General features: G+C 44.2%; 1 protein-coding gene across 1 annotated transcript in view; it reads right to left on the bottom strand.

Annotated features, from left to right (window-relative positions):
• The window catches only part of KIF4A (kinesin family member 4A), a 98,600-nt gene that overhangs the window by 47,951 nt on the left and 25,399 nt on the right, over positions 1–25,250 (bottom strand). The window contains exons 8-13 of the mRNA XM_040405374.1: positions 22,758–22,877; positions 19,803–19,978; positions 19,651–19,712; positions 18,268–18,400; positions 4,516–4,574; positions 4,324–4,429 (exon numbers count right to left, since the gene is read on the bottom strand). Coding sequence (XP_040261308.1) covers positions 4,324–4,429; positions 4,516–4,574; positions 18,268–18,400; positions 19,651–19,712; positions 19,803–19,978; positions 22,758–22,877 — 656 coding nt within the window. The remainder of the gene's footprint in view (positions 1–4,323; positions 4,430–4,515; positions 4,575–18,267; positions 18,401–19,650; positions 19,713–19,802; positions 19,979–22,757; positions 22,878–25,250) is intronic.

Genomic DNA, 25,250 nt, shown 5'->3' with positions numbered 1-25,250 from the left:
TTACAGAAACCCCACATGTTGTCGTAAACTGATGTAAGGGCACACGGCAGGACACAAAAGAAAAGGAGCGCCGTATGGTTTTTGGAAGGCAGATTTTGCTGGACTGGTTTTAGATGCCATGTCCTATTTGAAGCCCCCCTGATGCACCCTTATAGTAGAAACTCCCAAAAAGTGACCCCATTTTGGAAACTAGGGGATAAGGTGCCAGTTTTATTGGTACATATGATTTTTATTTGCTCTATATTACGTTCTTGTGAGGCAAGGTAACCAAAATATGGCTGTTTTGGCAAGGTTTATTTTTTACAACATTCATCTGACAGGTTAGATCATGTGCTATTTTTATAGAGCTGGTTGTTACGGAGGCGACAATACCAAATAGGTCTACTTTGAGTTTTGCATAATAGAGCATTTGTGTAAAAAAAAAAATAAAAAAAAAATTATGTTTGTGTCTCCATTTTCTGAACGCCATATTTTTTTTCTATTTTTCTGCCGATCTTCTTGTGCAGGATCTCTTCACAGGAAGAGTTGGTTATTTTTGGTACATATGATTTTTTTTTAATCATTGATTATTACACTTTATGGGGCAAGATGACAAAAAAAAATTGGTTGTTTTAGCACGGTTTTTATTTATTTTTACAGCGTTCACTTGAGGGGTTAGGTCATGTGATATTTTTATAGAGCTGGTTGTTACGGACGCGAAGTACTTTTTTTAAAATTTATTTCACTTTAACACAATAGCATTTTTGAAACAAAAAAATAAAAAAATTTTTTTTAAAGGGAATCTGTCACCTATTTTGACCATATAAAACAGTTAACATAGCAATGTGCAATGAAGTACCTTCATTCCTGCATGGGTCTTTCTTTTATTCCACTTTTCATTCAGATGAAAAAGCGATTTTTCTGATATGCAAATGAAGTCTCAAGGTGCCCAGAGGGGCGTTATTATTCTGCTCTAGTGCCCAGTAACGCCCCCCTGCAGTGCCCAGCCCGCCTTTCTTCCAAGCCCAGCATGCCTCCTAAAAAATAAATGTACTCCCACATACTTGCCGAACGGCGCGGCCCCCTCCACTACGTCATTTAATTTATTCACTGCACCTTCCTTTCTTCTTCCTCTCTTGGCCTCCGAAATCCCGCGCAGGCGCAGTGCCTGTAAGATACTCCTGTTCCAGAGGGCAACAGCCTGAATAGTGTCACTGGGCATGCGCCGAGCCCAGTGACGTAATCAGAGCGCTGTTGCTCTCTGGAACAGGATATCGTACAGGTGCAGGCACTCCGCGATACTGCGCCTGCGCGGGATATCGGAGGCCAAGAGAGGAGGAAGCAAGGAAGGTGCAGTGAATAAATTAAATAACGTAGTGGGGAGAGGGCGGAGCCGTAGACAAAGAGGAAGGAAGCAAGGGCGGAGCAGTGAATAAATTAAATGACGTAGTGGGGAGGGGGCGGAGCCGTTCGGCAAGTATGTGGGAGTACATTTATTTCTTAGGAGGCGTGCTGGGCTTGGAAGAAAGACGGGCTGGGCACTGCAGGGGGGCGTTACTGGGCACTAGAGCACAATAATAACGCCCCTCTGGGCACCTTGAGACTTCATTTGCATATCAGAAAAATCGCTTTTTTTATCTGAATGAAAAGTGGAATAAAAGAAAGACCCATGCAGGAATGAAGGTACTTTATTGCACATTGCTATGTTAACGGTTTTATATGGTCAAAATAGGTGACAGATTCCCTTTAATGGTCTTCATATTCTGAGAGCTATAGTTTTTATTTTTTAAGCAATTTTCTTATGTAGGGGCTCTTTTGCGGGATGAGGTGACTGTTTTATTGGTACCATTTTGTGGAATATATGCCTTTTTGATCACTTGGAGTTGCACTTTTTTTGACGCAATTTGCCAAAAATGGCTTAGACAGTTTTTTTTTAAATTGTGTTTATCGGACGGGGTGGATAATGTGATATATTTATAGGTTTGTCACTATTGATTTCTCCTGTAACTGGTGCTGACATGGTAGCCCCAGTTACAGGAAAAATACACCCCCAGAGAGGCTGTACAGCATTATACAGCACTGTACAGCCTCAGTGCACAGCTGATCGAAGTTTATGGAAGACCCGACAGCTCCTGCACTCTCCCGGCCCTGGTGGTCACATGACCATCGGGCCGGGACAGGTAGCACTTCCTGATCTGTATACACAGTGCTCGTTGAGCGCTGTGTATACAGCGATCTAGAAGGCAGGGACACCTGGGAACAGTCCCCCTCTTCCCTCTGGGTTGCCCTGCTGTCACTGACAGCGGGCCCCCTGCTGTGCAGCTGCACGATTAGCGTGCAGCTTCCATCTCTGAATGGACGTTCATTCAGAGAAACATCCACCCATGAATGTGAAGTGGTTAAAGAGCCTCTGTCAGCATGATCAACCCTATTAAACCATAGTCTGACAGGGTTAATGATGCTGATTAAAACCATATATTTATTTTGTTCGTAGCTTGAAGAGCAGAGGAAATATCTAGATATTCGTATAAATTAGGTAGTTTGAGCACCAGGGGGCTGGCAGTAACTTTTCAAGCATTGCTACACTCCCACATGCTCAGTACCCTCCCCTGTGGCTCTATGGCTTAGTAAGTATTCTTCAGTCCCTGTACAGTGTGCTTTACCTGCTGCAGAAGCTCCACTGCCACCAATGAGTGCAGGCAACCATTCCTTGTGGAATGCATGATCTGCTTGTACACTGCTAATGATTTACAAATACATTTCCAAAGACAAATCATATTGGTGGCAGGCAGGTTTATCTTGCCCTGAGGGCTGTAGCAGTGCTCCTAGAGCTTCTCCAACCCCCTGCTGCTCAAAATAAGTAGTTTGCATAAGAAAAAAAAAAAAAATAAAAAAAAAAAATAAAGACCTTCACAGCCATTTAAAGGGAACCTGTCACAGGGATTTTGTGTATAGAGCTGAGGACATGGTTTGCTAGATGGCCGCTAGCACATCCGCAATACCCAGTTCCCATAGCTCGGTGTGCTTTTATTGTGTAAAAAAAAACGATTTTATACATATGCAAATTAACCTGAGATGTGCCCTGTATGTGACTCATCTCATGGACAGGACTCATCTCAGGTTAATTTGCATATGTTTCTTTTTTAAATCAGATCATTTTTATTAAACATTTTACAGTGTAAATACACGTTTTTCCACAATACATACAAGGATGACATAGAGACATATTGTCCATAGGACTAATAACAAAAAGGACACCAAACTATGTGTATTAATCCAGTTTCAATCCAACCTTCTCAAGCAGCAGCTTGTATATACAGGAAATCATACCTCTCCTCACCCCCCTGGACAGAATCTGGTGCAATGCAGCATCTCTCCCAGCCACCATAGTCGTACCTTTAAATGTGGAGTTGTATGCATGTCTCAATTTGCATATGTTTCAAATTGTTTTTTTACACAATAAAAGCACACAGAGTTGTGGGGACTGGGTATTGCGGATGTGCTAGCAGCCATCTAGCAACCCATGTCCTTAGCTCTATACCCAAAATCCTGGTTAGTTCATCATTATCAGATCAGTAGGGGTCTCACATCCTGGATGGAAGCAGAAAGCTCCATCCACTGTGTAGCGGCCATAACTGCACTGCAGCTCCCACTTTCTGCCAACCACTTTGTTGTTTCTGGCACCGGCTGACCAAGTAATTTTTTTTCCAGATTTTTGACCATTATTTTTCAGAAATTTGGAGTACATATAATTTGAGTAGCTTTTATTAGTATTTTACATTTAGAACTGTTGCACAGCAAAAACAGGTCTTACATTTTTTGAGGCGCTACATTAATTGTACGCCAACGTGGTCATACATTGACTAGTTTTTGGGAAGATGATGGGGTACATATAATCTATGGACTTTTCTGATTCTAGATCACTTGGATAATGCTTTGGAATAGATAGTATTGGAAATCAACATAGCCTGTCACTGATCTGATGACAGACAGCCTGGCACAGTTAATAGGCAGATACCAATAACAGGGCCGGTGGTGTTTGTAAGGTGCCCTACTGTCATAACTCATTGGTACACTGTTCCATTCCCTCTGGGGACTCAGGGACCCCAGTTTTCATTATTGGTGGGGGTCCTAGTGGCCAGACTCATGCCGACCTGTGGACAGGTAATAAGTTGCTCCGGTGGGAGAATCCAAGTCACTGAAGAGAATCTGACTACACAGAAGGTAAAGTGGTGGTGATCAGTCATCTTCTGGATGCGTCTGCATCTCAATAAATAGTTATATATAGTCTAGAATTCACCTACTAACGTTATTTTATAACGAAGGAACACTGCCCCAGCTTACCTGAAGATGGACAATGACCTGCTGCAAGTTTTGAATAACTTCTACATTTTCCTTTAGTTCTTGGTCTTCCAATGTCTCAACTATCCTCTGCAGGTCGACCTTACACCTGTGCGCAGGATGAATTCACTCAATTAAGGCAGGAAAATTAACCGACTCCATATCATAAAATACAAGGTAGGCCGTAAGACTCACGCTGCATGTTGCTTAAGTTCATCGATCTTTGTGTTCAGTTTCTCGTTTTCATACTCCGTCTGCAAGTGGCAAAGAAAACATTAACCCCGTCAGGACACAGCCAATTTTCACCTTCAGGTCCCAGCATTACATTTTGCAAATCTGACACGTGTCACTTTATGTGGTAATAACTTTAAAACTCTTACTTATTCAAGCCATTCTGAGATTTTTTTTCTAGTCTCATATTGTACTTCATGACAGTAGTAAATTTGAGTCCAAATATTTCATTTATAAAAAAATACCAAATTTACCCCAAATTTAGAAAAATTCGAAAATTTCAATATCTCTGCTTTTAAAACTGATAGTGATACCTTCTAAAATAGTTATTACTTTACATTCCCCTTGGTTGTTTTTTAGGAGACTGTCTTATGTAGTGTCTCTTTTCGGTATGAGATGACAGTTTGATTAGTACTATTTTAGGGTATATATGATTTTTTGATCGCTTGGTATTACACTTTTTGTGATGTAAGGTGACAAAAAAAATATTTTTTTTTTTTTTAAAGTATATTATTTTTTTTTTTATGGTGTTCACCTGAGGGCTAAGTTAATGTGCTATTTTTATATAGCAGGTTCTTCCGGACGTGGAGATACCTAATGTGTAAACTTTCTATTTAAGGTGACAGATTGGTACTATTCTGGGGGGCATACGCCTTTTTGATCGCTTGGTGTTGCACTTTGTGATGTAAGGTGACAAAAGTTTTTATTTTATTTTTTTGACGTGTTCACCTCAGGGGTTAAGTCATGTGATATTTTTATAGAGCCGGTCAATACGGACGCGGCGATACCCAATATATCTACTTTTCTCCCCCCCCCCCCCCCCCCCTATTTTGATTCCAGTTTCAATTCAGTACAATACATTATGTGTATAGTACACACATACATTATGTGTGGACAGGAACCGGGGCTGCCATGGCAACCATCACCCACTGTCAGCGCAGCACTGATTGAATCAGAGGGAGCACCCCTCACTCTGTAAAGCCCGCACATGCCACGGTCAGCGCGGACCGCGGCATGTGAAGGGTTAATCCACCGGCATCACCGCATACAGCAATGCTGGCGGATGCAGCAGCGGCCCGGCCATCAGTAACATGCTCCTGCACCCGCCCGATCACATACATGCAGGTGGGAATGTGGTAAGGCACCACATACATGTACGTGATATTGCGGGAAGGGGTTAAGGGTTTTTACATTTGTCCTGCACTCAAGGGAAACATGATAAAACTAATGCTCACATGCACAACTTTGGAATAACTTAAGAGTAGGGTAAAAATGTTAGATGAGCGAATAAAAATAAATAATTTGATTTGGCCGGTTCGCCGAATTTTTGGGAAAAATGTGCTACAATTCAAATTTATTCGCAGCAAATGGAGTTAAAAAATTGCTATTTCCTGGCTGCAGAGAGCCTTTATAGTGGTATAGAACACTGTGCCTTGCAGTGACACGCATAGGGAGTCAGCTGTGGTAGTGAAATAATACTGTGAGTCAGTATGACATGCAGATGACAGGCGTCGCTCTTAGAATCACTGCACTTATTTGGGCAGTTACAGGGCCAAAACTGACCAAATAACTCAAGGGTGAACTCAGCCTTACAGGTCAATGTTAGCGTCAAGAAGAAGCGCACTCCTTTTACACCGTCAGCCGATTCCACACAGATGTCTACAGAACCTGTTCTATTAAACGCTTATACAAGTAGAGCCCCCTGTACAGAGTGGAGAGGGTGTCAGCAGTAAGTTTGTGTTGACGTCACTGATTAATTTGCCCTTCCTCCATCACAATAACCCACAAAAACAGGTCCTGTCTGTGGAGCATCCGCCTTCACTCGGTCAGCATTTGCTCAATAATCAGTATTGCTATTGCCAAAAAACAAAAAAAAACACAGGAGTGGAGTTAAAACAGACGACACGTGAACGGAATATTTGCATGTCTGTGTTTTGAACCCTTTCCTGCTTTTGGCTACCAATTCAGAAGCAAATTCTGATGGGACTATCTAGGCCTTAACAGGATCCGTTGTGAGTCTCATTTTTCCTTCCATCTGACAGATCAGAAGAGGAGTCAAATAAATGATGTCAGCCAGGCCGAAAGGCAAAATAGTGGACCAGTCAAAGTGGGGAGGGTGGGAACAGCATTAGAAGTCCACAGAGTGGACCTATGACATAGTGGTGAGGGGGAAGTAGGGTTGGGCGATATCAAAAATATTCAGATAACGATATTAAGAAATGTATCGTGATAAATACCCATTTAAAAGAAGCAGACACAAGGAGACATTATACTGTATGGGGGCAGCCACAAGGAGACATTATACTGTATGGGGGGCAGACACAAGGAGACATTATACTGTATGGGGGCAGACACAAGGAGACATTATACTGTATGGGGGCAGACACAAGGAGACATACTGTATGGGGGCAGACACAAGGAGACATTATACTGTATGGGGGCAGCCACAAGGAGACATTATACTGTATGGGGGCAGCCACAAGGAGACATTATACTGTATGGGGGCAGCCACAAGGAGACATTATACTGTATGGGGGGCAGCCACAAGGAGACATTATACTGTATGGGGGGCAGACACAAGGAGACATTATACTGTATGGGGGCAGACACAAGGAGACATTATACTGTATGGGGGCAGACACAAGGAGACATTATACTGTATGGGGGCAGACACAAGGAGACATTATACTGTATGGGGGCAGACACAAGGAGACATTATACTGTATGGGGGCAGACACAAGGAGACATTATACTGTATGGGGGGCGGTAGACACAAGGAGACATTATACTGTATGGGGGGCGGTAGACACAAGGAGACATTATACTGTATGGGGGGCGGTAGACACAAGGAGACATTATACTGTATGGGGGGCGGTAGACACAAGGAGACATTATACTGTATGGGGGCAGACACAAGGAGACATTATACTGTATGGGGGGCGGTAGACACAAGGAGACATTATACTGTATGGGGGCAGACACAAGGAGACATTATACTGTATGGCGGCAGACACAAGGAGACATTATACTGTATGGGGGGGCAGACACAAGGAGACATTATACTGTATGGGGGCAGACACAAGGAGACATTATACTGTATGGCGGCAGACACAAGGAGACATTATACTGTATGGGGGGCAGACACAAGGAGACGTTATACTGTATGGGGGGCAGACACAAGGAGACATTATACTGTATGGGGGCAGACACAAGGAGACGTTATACTGTATGGGGGCAGACACAAGGAGACATTATACTGTATGGGGGCAGACACAAGGAGACATTATACTGTATGGGGGGCGGTAGACACAAGGAGACATTATACTGTATGGGGGGCAGACACAAGGAGACATTATACTGTATGGGGGGCGGTAGACACAAGGAGACATTATACTGTATGGGGGGCGGCAGACACAAGGAGACATTATACTGTATGGGGGGGGCAGGCACAAGGAGACATACTGTATGGGGGGGCAGACACAAGGAGACATTATACTGTATGGGGGCGGCAGACACAAGGAGACATTATACTGTATGGGGGGGCAGACACAAGGAGACATTATACTGTATGGGGGGGCAGACACAAGGAGACATACTGTATGGGGGGAGGCAGACACAAGGAGACGTTATACTGTATGGGGGGGCAGACACAAGGAGACGTTATACTGTATGGGGGGGCAGACACAAGGAGACGTTATACTGTATGAGGGGGGCAGACACAAGGACACATACTGTACGGGGCTTATACTGGTGGGACTCATGATCTGTATATTTCCCTCTATGTGCACTATACAAAGTACACTGTATACAGGGGTGGTCGGGTGTTCATAAATGTGTATATGGGGGGCAGTAAAAGGTAAAGTGGTATATTTTTGTTTTGGGTGCTGCAAAAAACTATTAGCCTGCCTTTAGATGGTAAGATAGGATAGGAGATGGTATTACCTAGGAGACATTATTCATCGTTACCCTAGTCCGCATGTGTTTTTCCCCTGCTGTGGACAATGGTACAGGCCTGGCTCGCAGCTGGCCTGTGAGGATGCCGTTGTCTTTTCTCCTCTCTCATTGGCTGCTGAAGTTGGGCTGGGCTTTTTACATCAGATGTGTTTGGACCTTCAGGGTGGCCGAAGCTTTGCCTACTAGTGCCAGTATTTGGGTCGTGGGTGGAGTCCTGGTAAAGTAGGAACAAGGAAGGGGCAGTTGCAGGGAGAACTGGCAGGCAATGTGCACAGGCGGCCGGACGCAGACATTTTAGAAGCGGTCAGTGCAAGCGTGATCGCTCCTATGTAGTCAGTAATATACCGCGGTAATAAAGAAACGGTGATATCGCCATATCGCTGTTTCTTAATACCACGGTATATCATTAACACCGGTATATCGGCCAACCTTAGGTGGAAGCAGCATGAGGAGACCACAGAGTGGCACAAAGACAGGGTCTGGAGGTGGAAGCAGTATGATGAGGCCACCGAGTGGCACAAAAACAGAGTCTGGAGGTGGCAGCAGCAAGAATAGGCCACAAAGTGGCACAATGACAGAGTCTGGAGGTGGCAGCAGCATCAGGAGGAGGCCACAGAGTGGCACAAGGACAGAGTCTGGAGATGGCAGCAGCATGAGGAAGCCACAGAATGGCACAATGACAGTGTCGATCGACCAAGATACTTCTGGGGGAACCTGCCTGGCATGAACAGGCCACCTCTAGTAGCTATAGACAATGACAAAACAAAGCATCAAGATAGCGACTCTTCCGGGCTCAAAGCTAAGTTCATCAAGATAAGTCACTAAATATTTTACCGCATATAACCGCAGAATAAATTTAGTTTTTCGACAGACATACTTCAATAAAGATTTTACCACATATTACTACAGCGCTGATTACAATGTTTTTTCACCGAAATAAATCAAGGTTTTTTTTTTTTTAATATACCGTTTATTGTTTTATATAAGCAATTATAAACATAAGACAATTCATAGTCATCAAGTGATCAATTGTATATAATGTGACAATAATCAGAGTATACAATTCCAATTTATAATTATACATATCCTAACTCATCTCAAATAAGAACAACCCCTGAATCCCATAACACCCTATTATCCTGCCCCTCAGGTACACTTCCTGTATGTTCTTCCTCCATTACTTCTTTAATCTGAAGCCTTCCTAGTCTCTTGGCTAGTTTTTCCTTAAGGTACCACTCCAAATGTATAAAGGGACTCATTACACCTTTTATTTCTTCAGTTGTGAACACCGTGCTAATAAAAGTTTCCCATTTATGGAAAAATGAATCCACTTGTTTTCCTTTGAGTTGCTCCGCCTGCAATTTCTCCATCTCAAAACATGTTTTCGTGTGGTTAAATATTGCGGCAGCAGAGGGCACTGTCGGTTTTAGCCATTCTCTGAGAAGACACTTTTGCTGCAAAAATCAGGGTATGGATTAGTGGGGTCATTGCCAGCCTTTCCGGAGGCACATGAAATAAGATTAGTTCGGGTGCTAATGGAATTTGTACTTTAAAGGTGTTGCCTAATCTGGGTTCTGACCATCCTCCAATACTTCTCCGACTCTGGACAAGACCACATGCCATGAAATAGATCAGAATTTTTCAGCATGCATTTAGGACAGCTATCTAACCTATCTTGTGTAGTGTTACGTGAGGTACAATGGAATCCATATATAGCTTTATGAATCATTCGGAAAGGAGTTTCTCTCCATATCTCATTAGGGGTTATAGTCCTGACTGTGTTCCAGCCTTTTACAATAATATCTCTGTGATCCATTAAAGGGAACTCCTTATTCCAGTGGGAGAACATCCATTCTGCTACGGATGATAGCTTTTTGTCCCTAATTCCCTGATACAATTCTGACAGCGATTTTTTCCCTTTTCCCGTACCCATGAGGGAGTCAAAATCGTTGCCAGACATTTCTTTAGACAGATTCAACACCCTATTTTTAAGGAATCCTTGAATCTGCATATAAGCTAGCGATTGTTTCGCGCTATCTAGATGATATATTCCTGCGAGTTCTGTGAGTAATATTTTCCCTCCCTGGTGTTCCACATGTCCCTTACCATAAGTATATTTGAACTTTTCCAAGCTCCAAAGTGCTTTGCCTCTAGGCCTGCTGGGAACTCTGGGTGCCCCCATATGGTCATGTATTTGGAAAGTAAGAAGGGCAGCGCAAACAATTTAGGCGTTGCCTTCCAAAAGACAATTGTGTCTCTAATCATCAGGCTAGGTTTAGCAGGAGGAGGCATTGCACTAAGTTTAGAAAGTAGTAGTAAAGCTAGATTCCAAGGGTGTACCAGTTGAGTTTCCAATGCATAGTTAGAATAGAAAGCCGTTCCAAATATCCAATCAGTACAATGCCTCATGAGACTGACTAAATTGTAGCTGCGAATATCTGGAAAATTTAAGCCTCCCAAATGCTTGGCCATCGAAATCCTAGGTCTCCTGCCTTTCCACAAGAAAAACCTAAAAGCTGTCTCTAGCAATTTTATGTCTGAATGTTTTATAAGAGGTATAGTCTGCATAGGGTAAAGAAGTTTAGATATACTCATCTTCAGTAGTTGGCTTCTGCCTCCTAATGAAAGGGGGAGTTCCTTCCACCTCTCGATATCGACTAGGATCTTCTTTATCAGTGGGGGGTAGTTAAGTAAATATAAGGATTCTGGGTTTTTTCCAATATTTATCCTTAAATATTTTATGGACTTTGCTGCGATTTGAATGGGGTAGTCAAGAGCCTGATCAGAAGGTCTCTGGGACCCATTTCCTAAAAATAATATTTGAGATTTGCCTTCGTTTACCTTGAACCCCGATACAGAGCCAAACTTTCAGTAACTGGAACAATCGTGGCACATCTCTGGAAGGGTTTTCAAGGAACACCAACAAATCATCGACAAAGAGAGCATGTTTAACTTGTAAGTTGCCTATTTTGAGACCTTCTAAGTTGTTATCCCGTTCTATCTTCTGGGAGGTTAAATAAAAGCGGGGAAAGTGGGCATCCCTGTCTGGTTCCTTTCTCTAAATTTATATTTCCTGAGAGGAAGCCCGTGTATGTATCCTCGCTAGGGGGTTTGAATACAAAGTGGTAATGCATTGTCGGAAAGGGCCAGTAAAACCCATAGCATCTAATACCGTGCCCGTCCATCCCCAGTCAATGTTATCAAACGCCTTTTCAGCATCTATTGTAATGATGGCTGAGGATGGATGTGCAGTAGGCCTTAGCTTCACCTCGTCCAGTACCGTTAAAACTTTACGTATATTTGTGACCGCCGCCCTCCCTTGTACAAATCCCACTTGATTGGGGGTAATTAACCGCGGCAATATACGCGCCAATCTGTCTGCAAGTATTTTAGACACCATTTTAAGATCCAAATTAATCCGTGAAATTGGTCGGTAGGAAACTGCATTAGTCGGTTCTCTGCCGGGCTTAGACCGAACCTTAATATACGCTGTATTGGTGAGGGAAGGTATTTGAGATTCCTGCAGGTACCCCGAGTATAGTTGAGATAATAAGGGCACTAACTCAGTCACCAAGACACGGTAAAATTCTCCACTAAACTCATCAGGACCGGGGGCTTTATCCAATGTTAATGCTTTTAAGATAGTTGTGATTTCCCCTACTGTAATAGGAGTGTTTTAACATGGTTCTCTCCTCCTCAGTTAAAGTTGGTAAAGGGACCGATTTTAACCAATCCAATTTTTCTGAACTAGACAGGGGACTGGAGCCATATAGATCACTATAATAGCTCCTCAGTATGTCATTTATTTCTCCTGGGTGAGTTTTCATTTCTCCCTGAGCATTTTTTAGAGCCAGAATGTTAGTCATTGGTCTATGTCCTTTGGCCAATCGGGCTAGTAATTTCCCTGCTTTATTGCCATGTTTATATAAATGCGATTCCCATTTTGATTGGGCTAGGCTCTCCCATTTTTGCACCCATACTTCATAATCGTGTTTGGCCTGTAGCCAACAACTACGTGATGAATTACCGGGGTTGTTTTTAAACGCTGTGTACGCTGTTCTCAAATTATTGCTTAGGGTCACAATTTTCTGCTTAATGGATTTTTTTTTTACTAAACATGTACGCCATTATTTTCCCTCTCAGTACTGTCTTACCCGCATCCCAAAAAAGTTGGGGGGCACCTATTCCTTTGTTGTCTTGTTTGTACTCTAACCACCACCCTCTTAGCAAATCCCTAAACTCTTCATCTTGAATGAGCGTGGAGGGGAATCTCCAAATAAAGTCTACCCCTCTTGGGATATGATTTCTAAGGAGTATTGAGATCGGTGCATGATCTGAAATGATTATATCTTCGATCCTAGACTCAGAAAGTCGTCCCCATCCTTCCTTATTGGTGAGAAAGTAATCTATACAGGACCAAGATTGATAGGAGTGCGAAAAAAAGGTAAAGTCCCTACCTTCCGGGTTAAGGGCTCGCCAGGTATCTATGAGATCAGAATCACTTACAAACTGCTTGAAAACGAGCATCCTGTGGTATTAACTTGTTTTAAGCCTCCCCTGCTCCTATCTTCCTCCTGACTGATCACTGCATTCATATCCCCCGCAATGACTTTAAACCCAGCATTGTCCCTAGAGATATCATCATGTAACTTCTGAAAAAACTCCCCGTTTGCTTCATTAGGGCCATATATGTTATAAATGCTTACTTCCCCTCCTGCTGAAGAAAGGCGCAAATGTGACATTCTACCCTGGTCGTCGTGAATGTGTTCAATGACTCCCCCTACCCAATCCTTTTTCATCCTAAAGAAATCTGATTGTTGTATAATGGGTCTCTTGCAAAAGAGCTATATCTGCCCTCAACCTTTTTAAGTGTCTTAAAATCATTCTGCGTTTGTGAGGGGACCGCAGGCCTTTCACATTCCAAGAGATAATTTTTCGGAGCTATCCATATTGGAGGCTTATGATTGATTTCCTAGTACTCCCTACCTTGCTAAAAGTGTACCTGACCCCAATCCAACCCCCAGAACATCCTTCCCCCCCAATCCCAACTAACCACTCAAGCAAATCAGTGAGATGTTCGTTGCATCCCCCGACTCTTAGTAGTGGTATGAACCCCAACAAAAAAGAACTTTGAACTTCACTTTTTTCCAACAGAAAGAAGCACATAAATTGACAGTCAAACACTGTCATCCGTTCCCCCAAAGCACATTTGTCAATAAATAGTATTCAAAGATTAGAATGGAAAGGCGCAACTAAAAGATACTGCAGTCTCGCACTTTCCCAAATCCCTCATCACCTTTACGATTAGGCATTAACCCATACCCCGAAATCTAAATCTTATTATTGTACCAAATCAAAAACAAAATGCCCCCCCCCCCCCCCTCTTTTTTCCCCCCGATTCTTTGCATCCCTACCCTCCCACCACCCCTTTCAGCCCTCAAACTTATGTCTCTTAGCTTATGTCCGTAAGATAACATGGAGCAGTGATATCCCATCATACTAAAGTACTTAACCTCTTCTTGTCTGGAGATATGTCTTCTTTATCCAGCATCTTGCGGAGTTGACGGTGACATGTCCCGACCTTGTCTCGGCGCCGATCTCAAGGAGCTGGTGCCTCTCTGATCCCGTCGTGGTGTGCCCTGGTCTTCAGAGTATGAGGGCGGGGAGACTCCTGGGACAATTAGGTGGGTCAAATAGCATACGAGCCGCCTCCTCTGGATCAATATAGGTCGCTGATTTTCCAATCGGGATAGAAGACCTTTAAAGATAGCTGGGTAAAGTAGTGCAAAACGACTTTCTTGTTTGAAGAGCCGGGAACATATAGGCGCAAAGGGCCCGTCGTCTGCGTGTCACTTCAGCCGAAAAATCTCCGAAGAGTAGAACTGGATGTCCCCGCAGTCTAAGTGCCGCACCTCCTTTCTTGTAGGCCCTCAGGATTGCCACTTTATCGGAATAGTCGAGGTATTTGACTATGACTTGCCGCGGCCTGTTTCTGTTTGGCGCCTCTGGGTTCCTTGCTCGTCCCGTAGTGTTGTACGAACCTTGTAGGGGGGGGGGGGGGGGGGGGGCTGGGGGCAGACTGTGCGCTCTCTCTGCTTTGCAGTGTGCGTTTAGCCCAAGTGCCCTCGGTATCTCCTGCTCGCAGATGGATATCAGCTCACCAGGTAAGACGTTTTCTGGTAGGCCTACTATACGTAGGTTAGTGCGACGCGATCTATTCTCTAGGTTGTCGATTTTTTCCCACAATCTGGTGTTTTCTTCAAGCGGTTCTTTTAGGCGCAGGTGCAAGGATTCAGGATCGGTTTCAACCACCGCGATCCTTTGTTCAAGGTCATCTAGGCGTGTACCATGCTGCGCCACCTCTGCTTGTAAACTTGCGAAGGATTGTGTGATTGTGGAAGACATTGCTTCCTGAAGGTCCGGGAGAATTCAGGATGCTACCTCCAGAGCTAGGTGTTTAAAGTTGATTTCCACCCTCCCAGCATCCGCAGATTCATTTCGAGCTGCAACTTCCACCAGCTGTGCTGCTTGTTCTGTTTCTTCCAGCGCTTGGCTGTCTGCCATGTTACACAGCGCTGGCGCCTTTCCCGCCTTCATCTGAGTTTCCTTCGTCTTTTTCCCCATTTGTACAAGGAAACGGTCCATAGACCGGGCAGAATTTAAATATGTATAATGCCGGACCTTTGTCAATGATTTAGCGGTTCGTTAGCCTGGGGTAAAGAAGGTTTTTTGTGCCGTGGGGTACGGAGCTTCTAGCTCATGCTTCTCACGATGCTGGCGCCGGAAGTCAATAAAAGATTTTACTGCATATAAGTACAGCGCTGAACAAGATTTGTTTCTCCACCGAAATACGTCCCAAAAGGTTTTACCACATATAACTGCGACCGAACTACGTAAATTAAGATTTTACCACATATAACGGCGCACAAAGATGGAGAGGGTGTTCGGATTCCCCTGGCAATATACAGACATCTCAGAAATGAACCGCTGCTCCCGACAGCAGCTCCTGGGAAGGTCAGGGAGCGTCCCGGTCATCCGGCATCTATTCGCTCCGCTGAAGGATGATTTTGAAAGTGTGTAGAAGCCACAATGGGCCCCCACGCTGCAGAGTTATCATGGAGACATCCTAGAGATTTTACAGCATATAACTGCAGCACTGACTGCTATCGACGCTACTTCCGTGAACCCCTGCTCCACTACTTCCCAGGTAGGTAGGCTGCTGCGAAACAGGTGTTTAACAATGGGCACGTTTGGCTCCCGACCTCCCGCTGCTGCCACCTTGCTGTCTCCCAGCCATGCTTGCAACAGAAATAACTGCAGAAGTGAACTAAGAATATGTTTTTCTTGTTGGACTGAAATAGGCCCTTATATGCTTTCACCAGAACTGCAGAAATGCACCGAGAATATATTTTTCTTGTTTTACTGAAATACGCCCCTATACGCTTTCACCAGAAATAACTGCAGAAGTGAAATGCGTATATATTTTTCTTGTAGTACTGATATAAGATACTAAAGATACTAAGATATAAGCCACTAAAGACTTTTCAACATAGCTGTATAATGGCTATTTGGACCCCAAATAATCTTTCCCATCAATGTCCCTAGCGCCTTCTGACGTCTCTCCCTGCACTAAGATGTTGTGAAATGATTCCTCCCTATCCTTTCCCTGCACTTATCCTTTCCCTGCCATATTTATAGGGCTGTGACATCACAGGGCTGGCTAGCTGCTGATTGACAAGCCTGCATGCAGCCAATCTGAGTGATCCCACCTTCCCAGAGTTCAGTGCTGCAGACAAAAAAATATCAAGGAGCCGCACCTGAGGGGTTAATTGCCGGGGATCGCAGTGCCATGTCAGAAGGCGGGTGGCCAGGATTGTGATACTGCTGCCTACACTTAAATTAATGTATTATATTCATTGGTGGCGCAGTGGCCACAGTCCCTCCTTCTCCCTGCTATCAGTCCATTGGTGGCAGCAGCGGCACAGGAGGGAGGGAATGCTTCATTCTCCCCTGTGCTGCTGAGAGCAGCGCATGCCATGTTCTCAAACAGATACGATCCGGGTCTAAAAGTCTCTCCAGCTGCAGTCCACTCGCAAATGGCGACAAGACAAAAAAAAAAAAAAAAAGAGTCTTATCGCCATCTACAAATTTGAAGGCGCTTTGGCGACCGTTTTGGTCGCCAATGCTTCTTGTAGCATTTTGGTAAAACCCTACAAAGTCAAAGTTACACAATTCTTTGTAATAAGAACTTGCTGTAAAGCATTAAAGGGTTTCTATCACTTCGTATGCCATAATTAGCTCTCAGACACTAGCAATCCGCTAGTGTCTGCTCTGGCCAACCATCCTAAAATAAGAGCTTTTTGGGCAGCCGTTTTGCTAAAAAAATAACTTTTATAAATATGCTAATGAGCCTCTAGGTGCTATGTGGGCGTCATTAGCACCTAGAGGCTCCGTCTACCTTCATACACAGCCACCGCCCAGCGCGTCCCTCCAGCCCGCCCATCTCCTGATGAATGCGATCCTCCGTGTGACGCAATGGACGAATTCTCGCGCATGCGCCGTGCGCAGCTGTATTCGGCGCATGCGCAGAGAATGTCTGACCGCTTCCCTGCTCAGACATCTCCACTGCGCCTGCGCCGATGACGTCATAGTGCTCCAAGGAACAGGCGCAGTGGAGATGTCTGAGCAGGGAAGCGGTCAGACATTCTCTGCGCATGCGCCGAATACAGCCGCGCACGGCGCATGCGCGAGAATTCGTCCGTTGCGTCACACGGAGGATCGCATTCATCAGGAGATGGGCGGGCTGGAGGGACGCGCTGGGCGGTGGCTGTGTATGAAAGGTAGACGGAGCCTCTAGGTGCTAATGACGCCCACATAGCACCTAGAGGCTCATTAGCATATTTATAAAAGTTATTTTTTTAGCAAAACGGCTGCCCAAAAAGCTCTTATTTTAGGATGGTTGGCCAGAGCAGACACTAGCGGATCACTAGTGTCTGAGAGCTAATTATGGCATTCGAAGTGATAGAAACCCTTTAAAGAGGACCTTTCACCGATTATGACAATGTGAACTAAGTATACAGACATGGAGAGCGGCGCCCGGGGATCTCACTGCACTTACTATTATCCCTGGGCGCCGCTCCGTTCTCCCGCTATGCCCTCCGGTATCTTCGCTCCGTAAGTTATGGTAGGCGGAGATTTGAGTCACTAAGTTATGGTAGGCGGAGTCAGCCCTTGTTCTGCTGTAGCGCTGGCCAATCGCAGCGCAGAGCTCACAGCCTGGGAGGTTCTTTTCTCCCAGGCTGTGAGCTCTGCAATGCAATTGGCCAGCGCTACAGCAGAACAAGGGCACACTCCGCCTACCATAACTTTGTGACCGAAGATACCGGAGGGCATACCGGGAGAACGGAGCGGCGCCCAGGGATAATAGTAAGTGCAGTGAGATCACCGGGCACCGCTCTCCATGTCTGTATACTTAGTTCACATTGTCATAATCGGTGAAAGGTCCTCTTTAAAAACTCATTTTATAGTCTATGATATCTATACATTTCTTGTTCTGGTATGTTCACATGTCAGATGTTGCAGAAATGTCTCATTCATCTGATATCCATGAATATGCTGTAGAAATTTGCCTATTCAGACGTATGTAACAGATTTCTACAGTTGCAGAAATTTTACTTAAAGTGTAAAATAGCTGGAAGGCACATTCATGTATAGCTACATAGTGAGCTCTGAATTATATACAGCAACACACGTTAAGCTCACCAATATAATTCTCTCAAGAATCTGAGCAGTCTGCTCTGCAGCCTCGCTTAGCTCTCGACTCAGTTTGTGATTTTCTTCTTCCAAAGTTTTAGTCTTCACCATAAGAGACTGTAAATTTTCAGATGGCTCCATGCTAAAAGTAAAAAAGTGAAGCAAAATAAGTGCCATGCCAATACAGAGGCTCCTGTCACTCAATGCTAGTGGTGGCGAACCTACGACACACCTGCCCGGCACCCCTATAGACATGCCTATTCTTGTCCGCAGCTGCGGACAAGTATAGGACATGTTCTATCTTTTGCGCAGCTGCAGACCTGAAGATCAGGCCCGTGCTCCGCAAATGCAGATAGCACACTGTGTGCTGTCCGCATCCATTCCATCCCCATAGAAAATGTATAGGTCCGCACCCGTTCCGCAAAATTGTGCAACGAATGCGGACCCATTTGCGGACGTGTGAATGGACCTTATTTATACATTTAGATTTCTGCTCACTCTGGGCTGTGAAGTCAAGGAGGCGTCCCATCAGTGACTGACTGCTATCTGTGTGCACAGAGGGAAGGCTGTCAATCACTGATAGGACCGCCTCCTTGACTTCACAGCCCAGAACGAGCAAGGATATAAATGTATAAAAAAAAATACAAGTTACACTGAATCTTTCCCCACAAAACAACCATATTTTTCTGAATGTAAAATACACTTTAACACAAAAAAATTAAATAAAATCTTGCTAAAAAAGTGCCTGCGTTTTACAGTCTGCAGTCAGGGTGGTCCAGCAGTGCCAGACCCCCTGACTTCTTCCTTAAATGATCCAGCAGAGTGTTCATCCAGCACCCTGCTGGATCAAAGAGCTGTGCTTCTGCTCACGTCTCTCGATGCCCAATACTAGGGATGAGAAAATCCAGCTTCGGATCCATCTCCGTATAGGCTCCATCGAGGCTAAGTGAATTACTCCCAAAGTCTCACGAGACTTCAGTGAATAACTTCAATTACAAACGTTCAACTACAAATAAATAATGATCCTAAACACACAAGACTACCTCAGAATTTGCAAGTCGAAACGGATACACCACCATTGACTTGCATGCTTTTTCGTGCCTGGTATGGCATTTTCAGTTCCTCATGCCGCGCACAAAAAGCTGCTTGCATCCGTTTTGTGCCCGCCATGGGAACGCAACAAACTGGAACAGAATGCATTCTGGTTCACTCTGTTCTGGTTTGTTCAGTTTTGTCCCCATTGACAATGAATGAGGACAAAACTGAAGCGTTTTCCTCCTAACTTGAGATCCTCTGCCAGATCTCAAAACCGGAAAGGAAAAACACAGATGTGAAAGAAGCCTTACAATTATTTCAATTATATCAGTGCTCCAACAATAGGACTACTCTTACTTGGTCGAGACAGGTAGAGTCCCTCCATGGGCCTGTAGTAATAAAACCTGCAGATCTTGCACCTGTTCAAAACAATCAAAGCCACATTGATATATTGATAATACAAGGTGATCATATAAATTTGCCATCAGCTTACAAGACGCTATAAGTACCTGTTGTTTAAGATTCTGAAGCTCTACAGTCTGAGGATCCGTGTTGACTATCGGTTTATTCTTAATTTTCCTGGCTCTATCTGCATATCTAAGAGTATTAAGGGTCTCCTCCATGTTAGAGTCAGCAGGGCTGACACATGCAATCATTAGAGTATGACTGTTACCACCGAGTGAATCTGTAAGAAAATACTGAAGTTTACTTTTTCATTTTTTTTTTTAAACTGTAACAGTCATTTTTTTATTTTTGCTAGTTTATTAGAGCTAGGCATGTATACCTGAGTCTGTCAATGATTGGCAAAAGATCTGCAATTACCTTATAATAACAGCTTTCATTAATGTCTCCTGTCCCTTTCCACTGCTCCCTTATAAGACAGTTGCTAGGGCTGGACTGTCTCTGGGTAGGAAGACGGAGGGGCGGTCCTCACACTGCATGCCTGCATTAGGCTTCAGAGTGAGGAGGCGTGTCTCTCAGTAATCCAATCTGATTGGCTGGCACCAAGCTGCTGGCTACAGCAAGTGTGTATGTGAAGTGAGGGAAAGCAGTTTTGGCCTCAGAGAACTGGCAGAGGAGCCATCTTGAGAATGTCCTCATATCGTAAATGTTTAAACAGCCGTAACCAAGGGAAAAAACTCAAGGAAATCAGTGGTATGTGAAGAAACTAAAGATTGCTTTATGCATAATGCTGCTGCAGCAGTAACATATGCTACAATTGACATTTTGATGAAAACATGACAGTAATCCTTTAAAGTTAAAAACTTCCTGACAAAACTAATAAAATCCAGAAAACACCTTTACATATAGTAAGTGCTTACATGCGATACCATCTGAATCTCTTGGTTGAACTTTGACTTTTCTTTTTACAACCATACTATGTTACTGTACGAAGTCGCACATCAAGAAAAACTTTCAACGAGGATCCTTTCTGTATTCCAGTGACAATACACTGGCATGCAGCACGGCCCCATGTGAACAGATCTCAAAAACTCAACTCTCCTTGTAGTCTGAAACCAAATAGGAATTAATCCTTAGGCCTCTTTCACATAAGAGATATGGATTGCGCCAGGATCAGTTTAGGAAAAAATAAACGGATTGCTTTGCATGCAGGTGGAGTCAGTTTTCTTCAGCAACTGCATTCAGTGTGTTTTGGGGGTCTAGAAAAGCGCATGAAGCAAACCTGAACAACAATCTACACCTGCTCACAAACATCGCTGAAAAACGCATTGTATCCAGATGCCTTTAGTTTTTTACACAAGTCCCATTCACTTCTATGGAGCCAGGGCTGCGTGAAAAACATACAATATAGAATGCTGCAGAAATGATGCATGAAAAACTACACTAATGTACAGACCCACTGAAATGAATGGGCCAGGATGCACTCTGGATGCCATTTGTTCTCTACACACATCACATTCAGATGGGAAAACTCCCTTGTGTGAATGAGGCCTTATGCAGTTTCCTGCTAATTTCAAAAAACACCTAGGCCAAATGGGTAGAGTACAGACACCATGAAAAGAAAAAAGTTTGAGATCTGTTCATAAGGAGCACAGTTGCATGTCCACCACTGGTGCTTGGTGTGGCCCAGCTCCATGGGAGGCTTAGCTTGACAGCTAGGGTGTTGTTGGGCTGCCTGCAAGTGTGGTTTTGTGGCAGTCGCCATGTGGCGCTGCACCAATTTACAGTAGGGACCTGCTCAAAAAAGGTCACCTCGATGTGGTGAGTGGGTTCAGGCATTTTGATCAAAAAGTATACAGAGTACCTCATGTACAGTTATAAATTATGCCGATAAGCAATTAATTAATGCATGTAGATATGTGATCTATGCTTTTTTCTTCACGTCGGAATATTAGTTTGAGCTCAGTTCGTTTCTAAAGCCTAGTATGCATAGACAGGTCCAATATCTTGTAGCATGCGTCACATCCTCTCCTGAACTCTACATTGTGTAGTTTCATCAATATCTCTAGCTCCCATTCTACCTTGGATTTTATTTTATTTTTATTCCCAAATTAACCTAATTTTTCACCCTTATCCCCCATGCTTGAATCCTACTTCCAGGTTTGTCATGTGATGGCTATCCCATAATGCTTTGGTGCAGTGAGATGTGTCCCGACATCAGCAGATCATGTGACACTAACATGACCCTTGTTCTCATCAGTGTCGTTTCCTACATTACAAGACACCAATGCAGGAAGTAACCTGCAGCAACCAAGTATCAAAACAGATCTGCCACAGGGTACAATGGTAGGAGAATAACTTTAGAATAAGGCAGCTATGATAATGGTTGTATTTGGGGAAGTGATATAACAGGGATATCTGCTGGACGGATAGATTTATCTTACAGGCACAAACCCTTTAAGATTATCTTTGCTGCGTTTCAGTACAATGAATTTTAAATTCCGATGACCTAGTTGCTGAAATTCAAATCCGTACATATGACTTCTCATTTCTATATTGACTTCTGTGTTGTACAGTTATGGCAATGTACGCCGTCTCACACTTGTAGTATAATTTTAAATACTGCTCCTGCCTGGGCAAGGCACCGCCTAAGAAAACTGAATAGACCAGAAACACATCCCTGTGCATTGTGGAAAAATGCAATGTGTGTTCCTCCTAGGTCCATCAGTGTTTTTCATGGTAGATTTTGATCGTGCTGGAATACCCCTTTAACTTAAAGAGCATTTGTCATCCCTTCTGACATGTCTTTCAGTAACTACTTACACTCCCCATATAACAATTGTGGAACACCTTTTCATATCTAGTAATCCTCAACTAGGTGTTATCAGTTGGAGATTTATTCATTCACTTCTATTTGGAATAGCAGAGGAATGACAGTTCTAAAATAATGTTCCAGAATTACTACATGGGGAATACAAGTAGTTACACAAACCGACATGTCAGGAGAGGGCCTGCAAGCTGCAACCTATACTTTCCATTATAAGCCTTCAATCGAGACTTACCTTGTAGAAGACGTGTTAGCTTGGAATCTCTGTATGGCACAAAACCACCTTTCTTGGAATCATCTCCCAATGCACTGATAACATTGCCAAGACACAATAAGCCACGGTTAATGCTGATACCTACAAGTCCAGAAGACCACATGTTACTTTTTTCTCAGAATAGTCAAGTGAAAGAATTTGTACATTACTGGAACATTAGCCAGAACTGCCAAAAAAGGGAGAGGAAAAAAAAATAAAAATAAAAATAGTGCCAGACCCCACCTTATAGAACTCACACAAAATCCATTTAGTATCATGGAGAAAATACCATCATCCACATACAGACTGTGCAGATGCACTGGTTTATTTGACCAGTAGATATTAAAAACGTACTTCCATTCATGCAGAAGGAGAATACAAACTGTCATCCCATCAATAAGATGGCTGACCTGCGAGGAATACAACCTTTCCACAGGATCCACTTCTAAGGGATATGAACACCATGTTAAAGTACATTACAGCCCTGTCTCACTTGGATCTTCCTAGATACTGAATGACCAGGGCTGAACGAGTTACCATTCCTCACCTAAAAGCCAACATAGCAATCTACACTTCTCAACACAAACTGCAACACCAAGAAGGTAACGTCGTGGATTGATAGACATGTTATGCAAGTGGTAAAAAAGGAAATGTAATATTTAAAACACCTTGATTTATTCAGTATTGAGCGATTGCCAAGCGCAGAAACACAGACGCTTTGGCATGCCATCAATGAGGTTAATGGTTGCCTGAGGAATCTTCTGCAGCTCACAACTGGGCGCACAAATCAAGATTTACTGCTGGAAGCTCCCATTGCAATTGCTAAACAATGCGGTGCTTGATGGGAGATGTGGCAAAACTAACCTCACCACTGGGTTTTGGAGGGGCCTGTTTGCCAGCCTCTTGCCTCAGGATTATGGCCCATATACTAACTTTGGAGAAGACAGACCGGCCGCACAGCCTAAGGCCTCTTTCACACTTGCGTTGTCCGGATCCGGCGTGTACTCCACTTGCCGGAATTACACGCCGGATCCGGAAAAACGCAAGTGTACTGAAAGCATTTGAAGACGGAACCGTCTTCCAAATGCGTTCAGTGTTACTATGGCACCCAGGACGCTATTAAAGTCCTGGTTGCCATAGTAGGAGCGGGGAGCGGGGGAGCAGTATACTTACAGTCCGTGCGGCTCCCGGGGCGCTCCAGAGTGACGTCAGGGCGCCCCATGCGCATGGACGACGTGATCCATGCGCTTGGGGCGCCCTGACGTCACTCTGGAGCGCCCGGGGAGCCGCACGGACGGTAAGTATGCTGCTCCCCCGCTCCCCGCTACACTTTACCATGGCTGCCAGGACTTTAGCGTCTTGGCAGCCATGGTAACCACTCTGAAAAAGCTAAATGTCGGCTCCGGCAATGCGCCGAAACGACGTTTAGCTTAAGGCCGGATCCGGATCAATGCCTTTCAATGGGCATTAATTCCGGATCCGGCCTTGCGGCAAGTGTTCCGGATTTTTGGCCGGAGCAAAAAGCGCAGCATGCTGCGGTATTTTCTCCGGCCAAAAAACGTTCCGTAACTGAAGACATCCTGATGCATCCTGAACGGATTTCTCTCCATTCAGAATGCATTAGGATAATCCTGATCAGGATTCTTCCGGCATAGAGCCCCGACGACGGAACTCTATGCCGGAAGACAAGAACGCAAGTGTGAAAGAGCCCTAAATCTGTGGAACTGTTTTGGGCAGGAAAGCCAGGCTTGCGGTCGGCCAAATGTGACTTCCATGGAATTCGGGAACCCCTGCTCGGATCTGGGTGATTTTTGGATATGTTGTTCACCCAGATCAGAGCTATCCATGGATGTATATGGGGATATGTGGGGTTTTGAGGTGGTTTCTGTGTGTTGGGGAAAAAAGGAGATTTTTGTACAACTTACCAGTAAAATCTCTTTCTTCATTGGGGGACACAGGAACCGTGGCATAGCTATGTCCTCTAGGAGGCGTTGACACTAGTAAAAGCTGTTAGCTCCTCCGGTGGCAGCTATACCCCCTCCAGCCTGGAGAGAGCTTCAGTTTGTGAGAAGCAGTAGGAAAAGCAATTAAACCAACGAAAAAAAGTGTAACAGCAACAATGCCAAGAACCGAACTAGGTTCTAACCAGCAACAGCCACAACTGTGGCCAAACAACAATACTGGGTGGGTGCTGTGTCCCCCAATGAAGAGCTAGAAAGAGATTTTACTGGTAAGTTATACAAAAATCTCCTTTTCTCGTCCATATTTATTGGGGGACACAGGAACCGTGGGACATTCAAGAGCAGTCCATGGGGAGGGAAAAACCACAGACCCATGGAAGCAAGTGTCCCTGCTGGTAGCTAAGAAACTGCCGCCTGCAAGACTGCCGCAGATGCATAAGAATGCACCTGGAAACATTTTTGAATGTGTGTAAGGAGGACCGGAAGCCGCGTTACACAACTGCGCAGCTGAGGC

The sequence above is a fragment of the Bufo bufo genome, chromosome 8, assembly GCF_905171765.1.
Source record: "Bufo bufo chromosome 8, aBufBuf1.1, whole genome shotgun sequence".
NCBI classification, from domain to species: domain Eukaryota; kingdom Metazoa; phylum Chordata; class Amphibia; order Anura; family Bufonidae; genus Bufo; species Bufo bufo.
The sequence above is the reverse complement of the archived record's forward strand: the minus strand, read 5'-3'. Positions and strand labels throughout refer to the sequence as shown.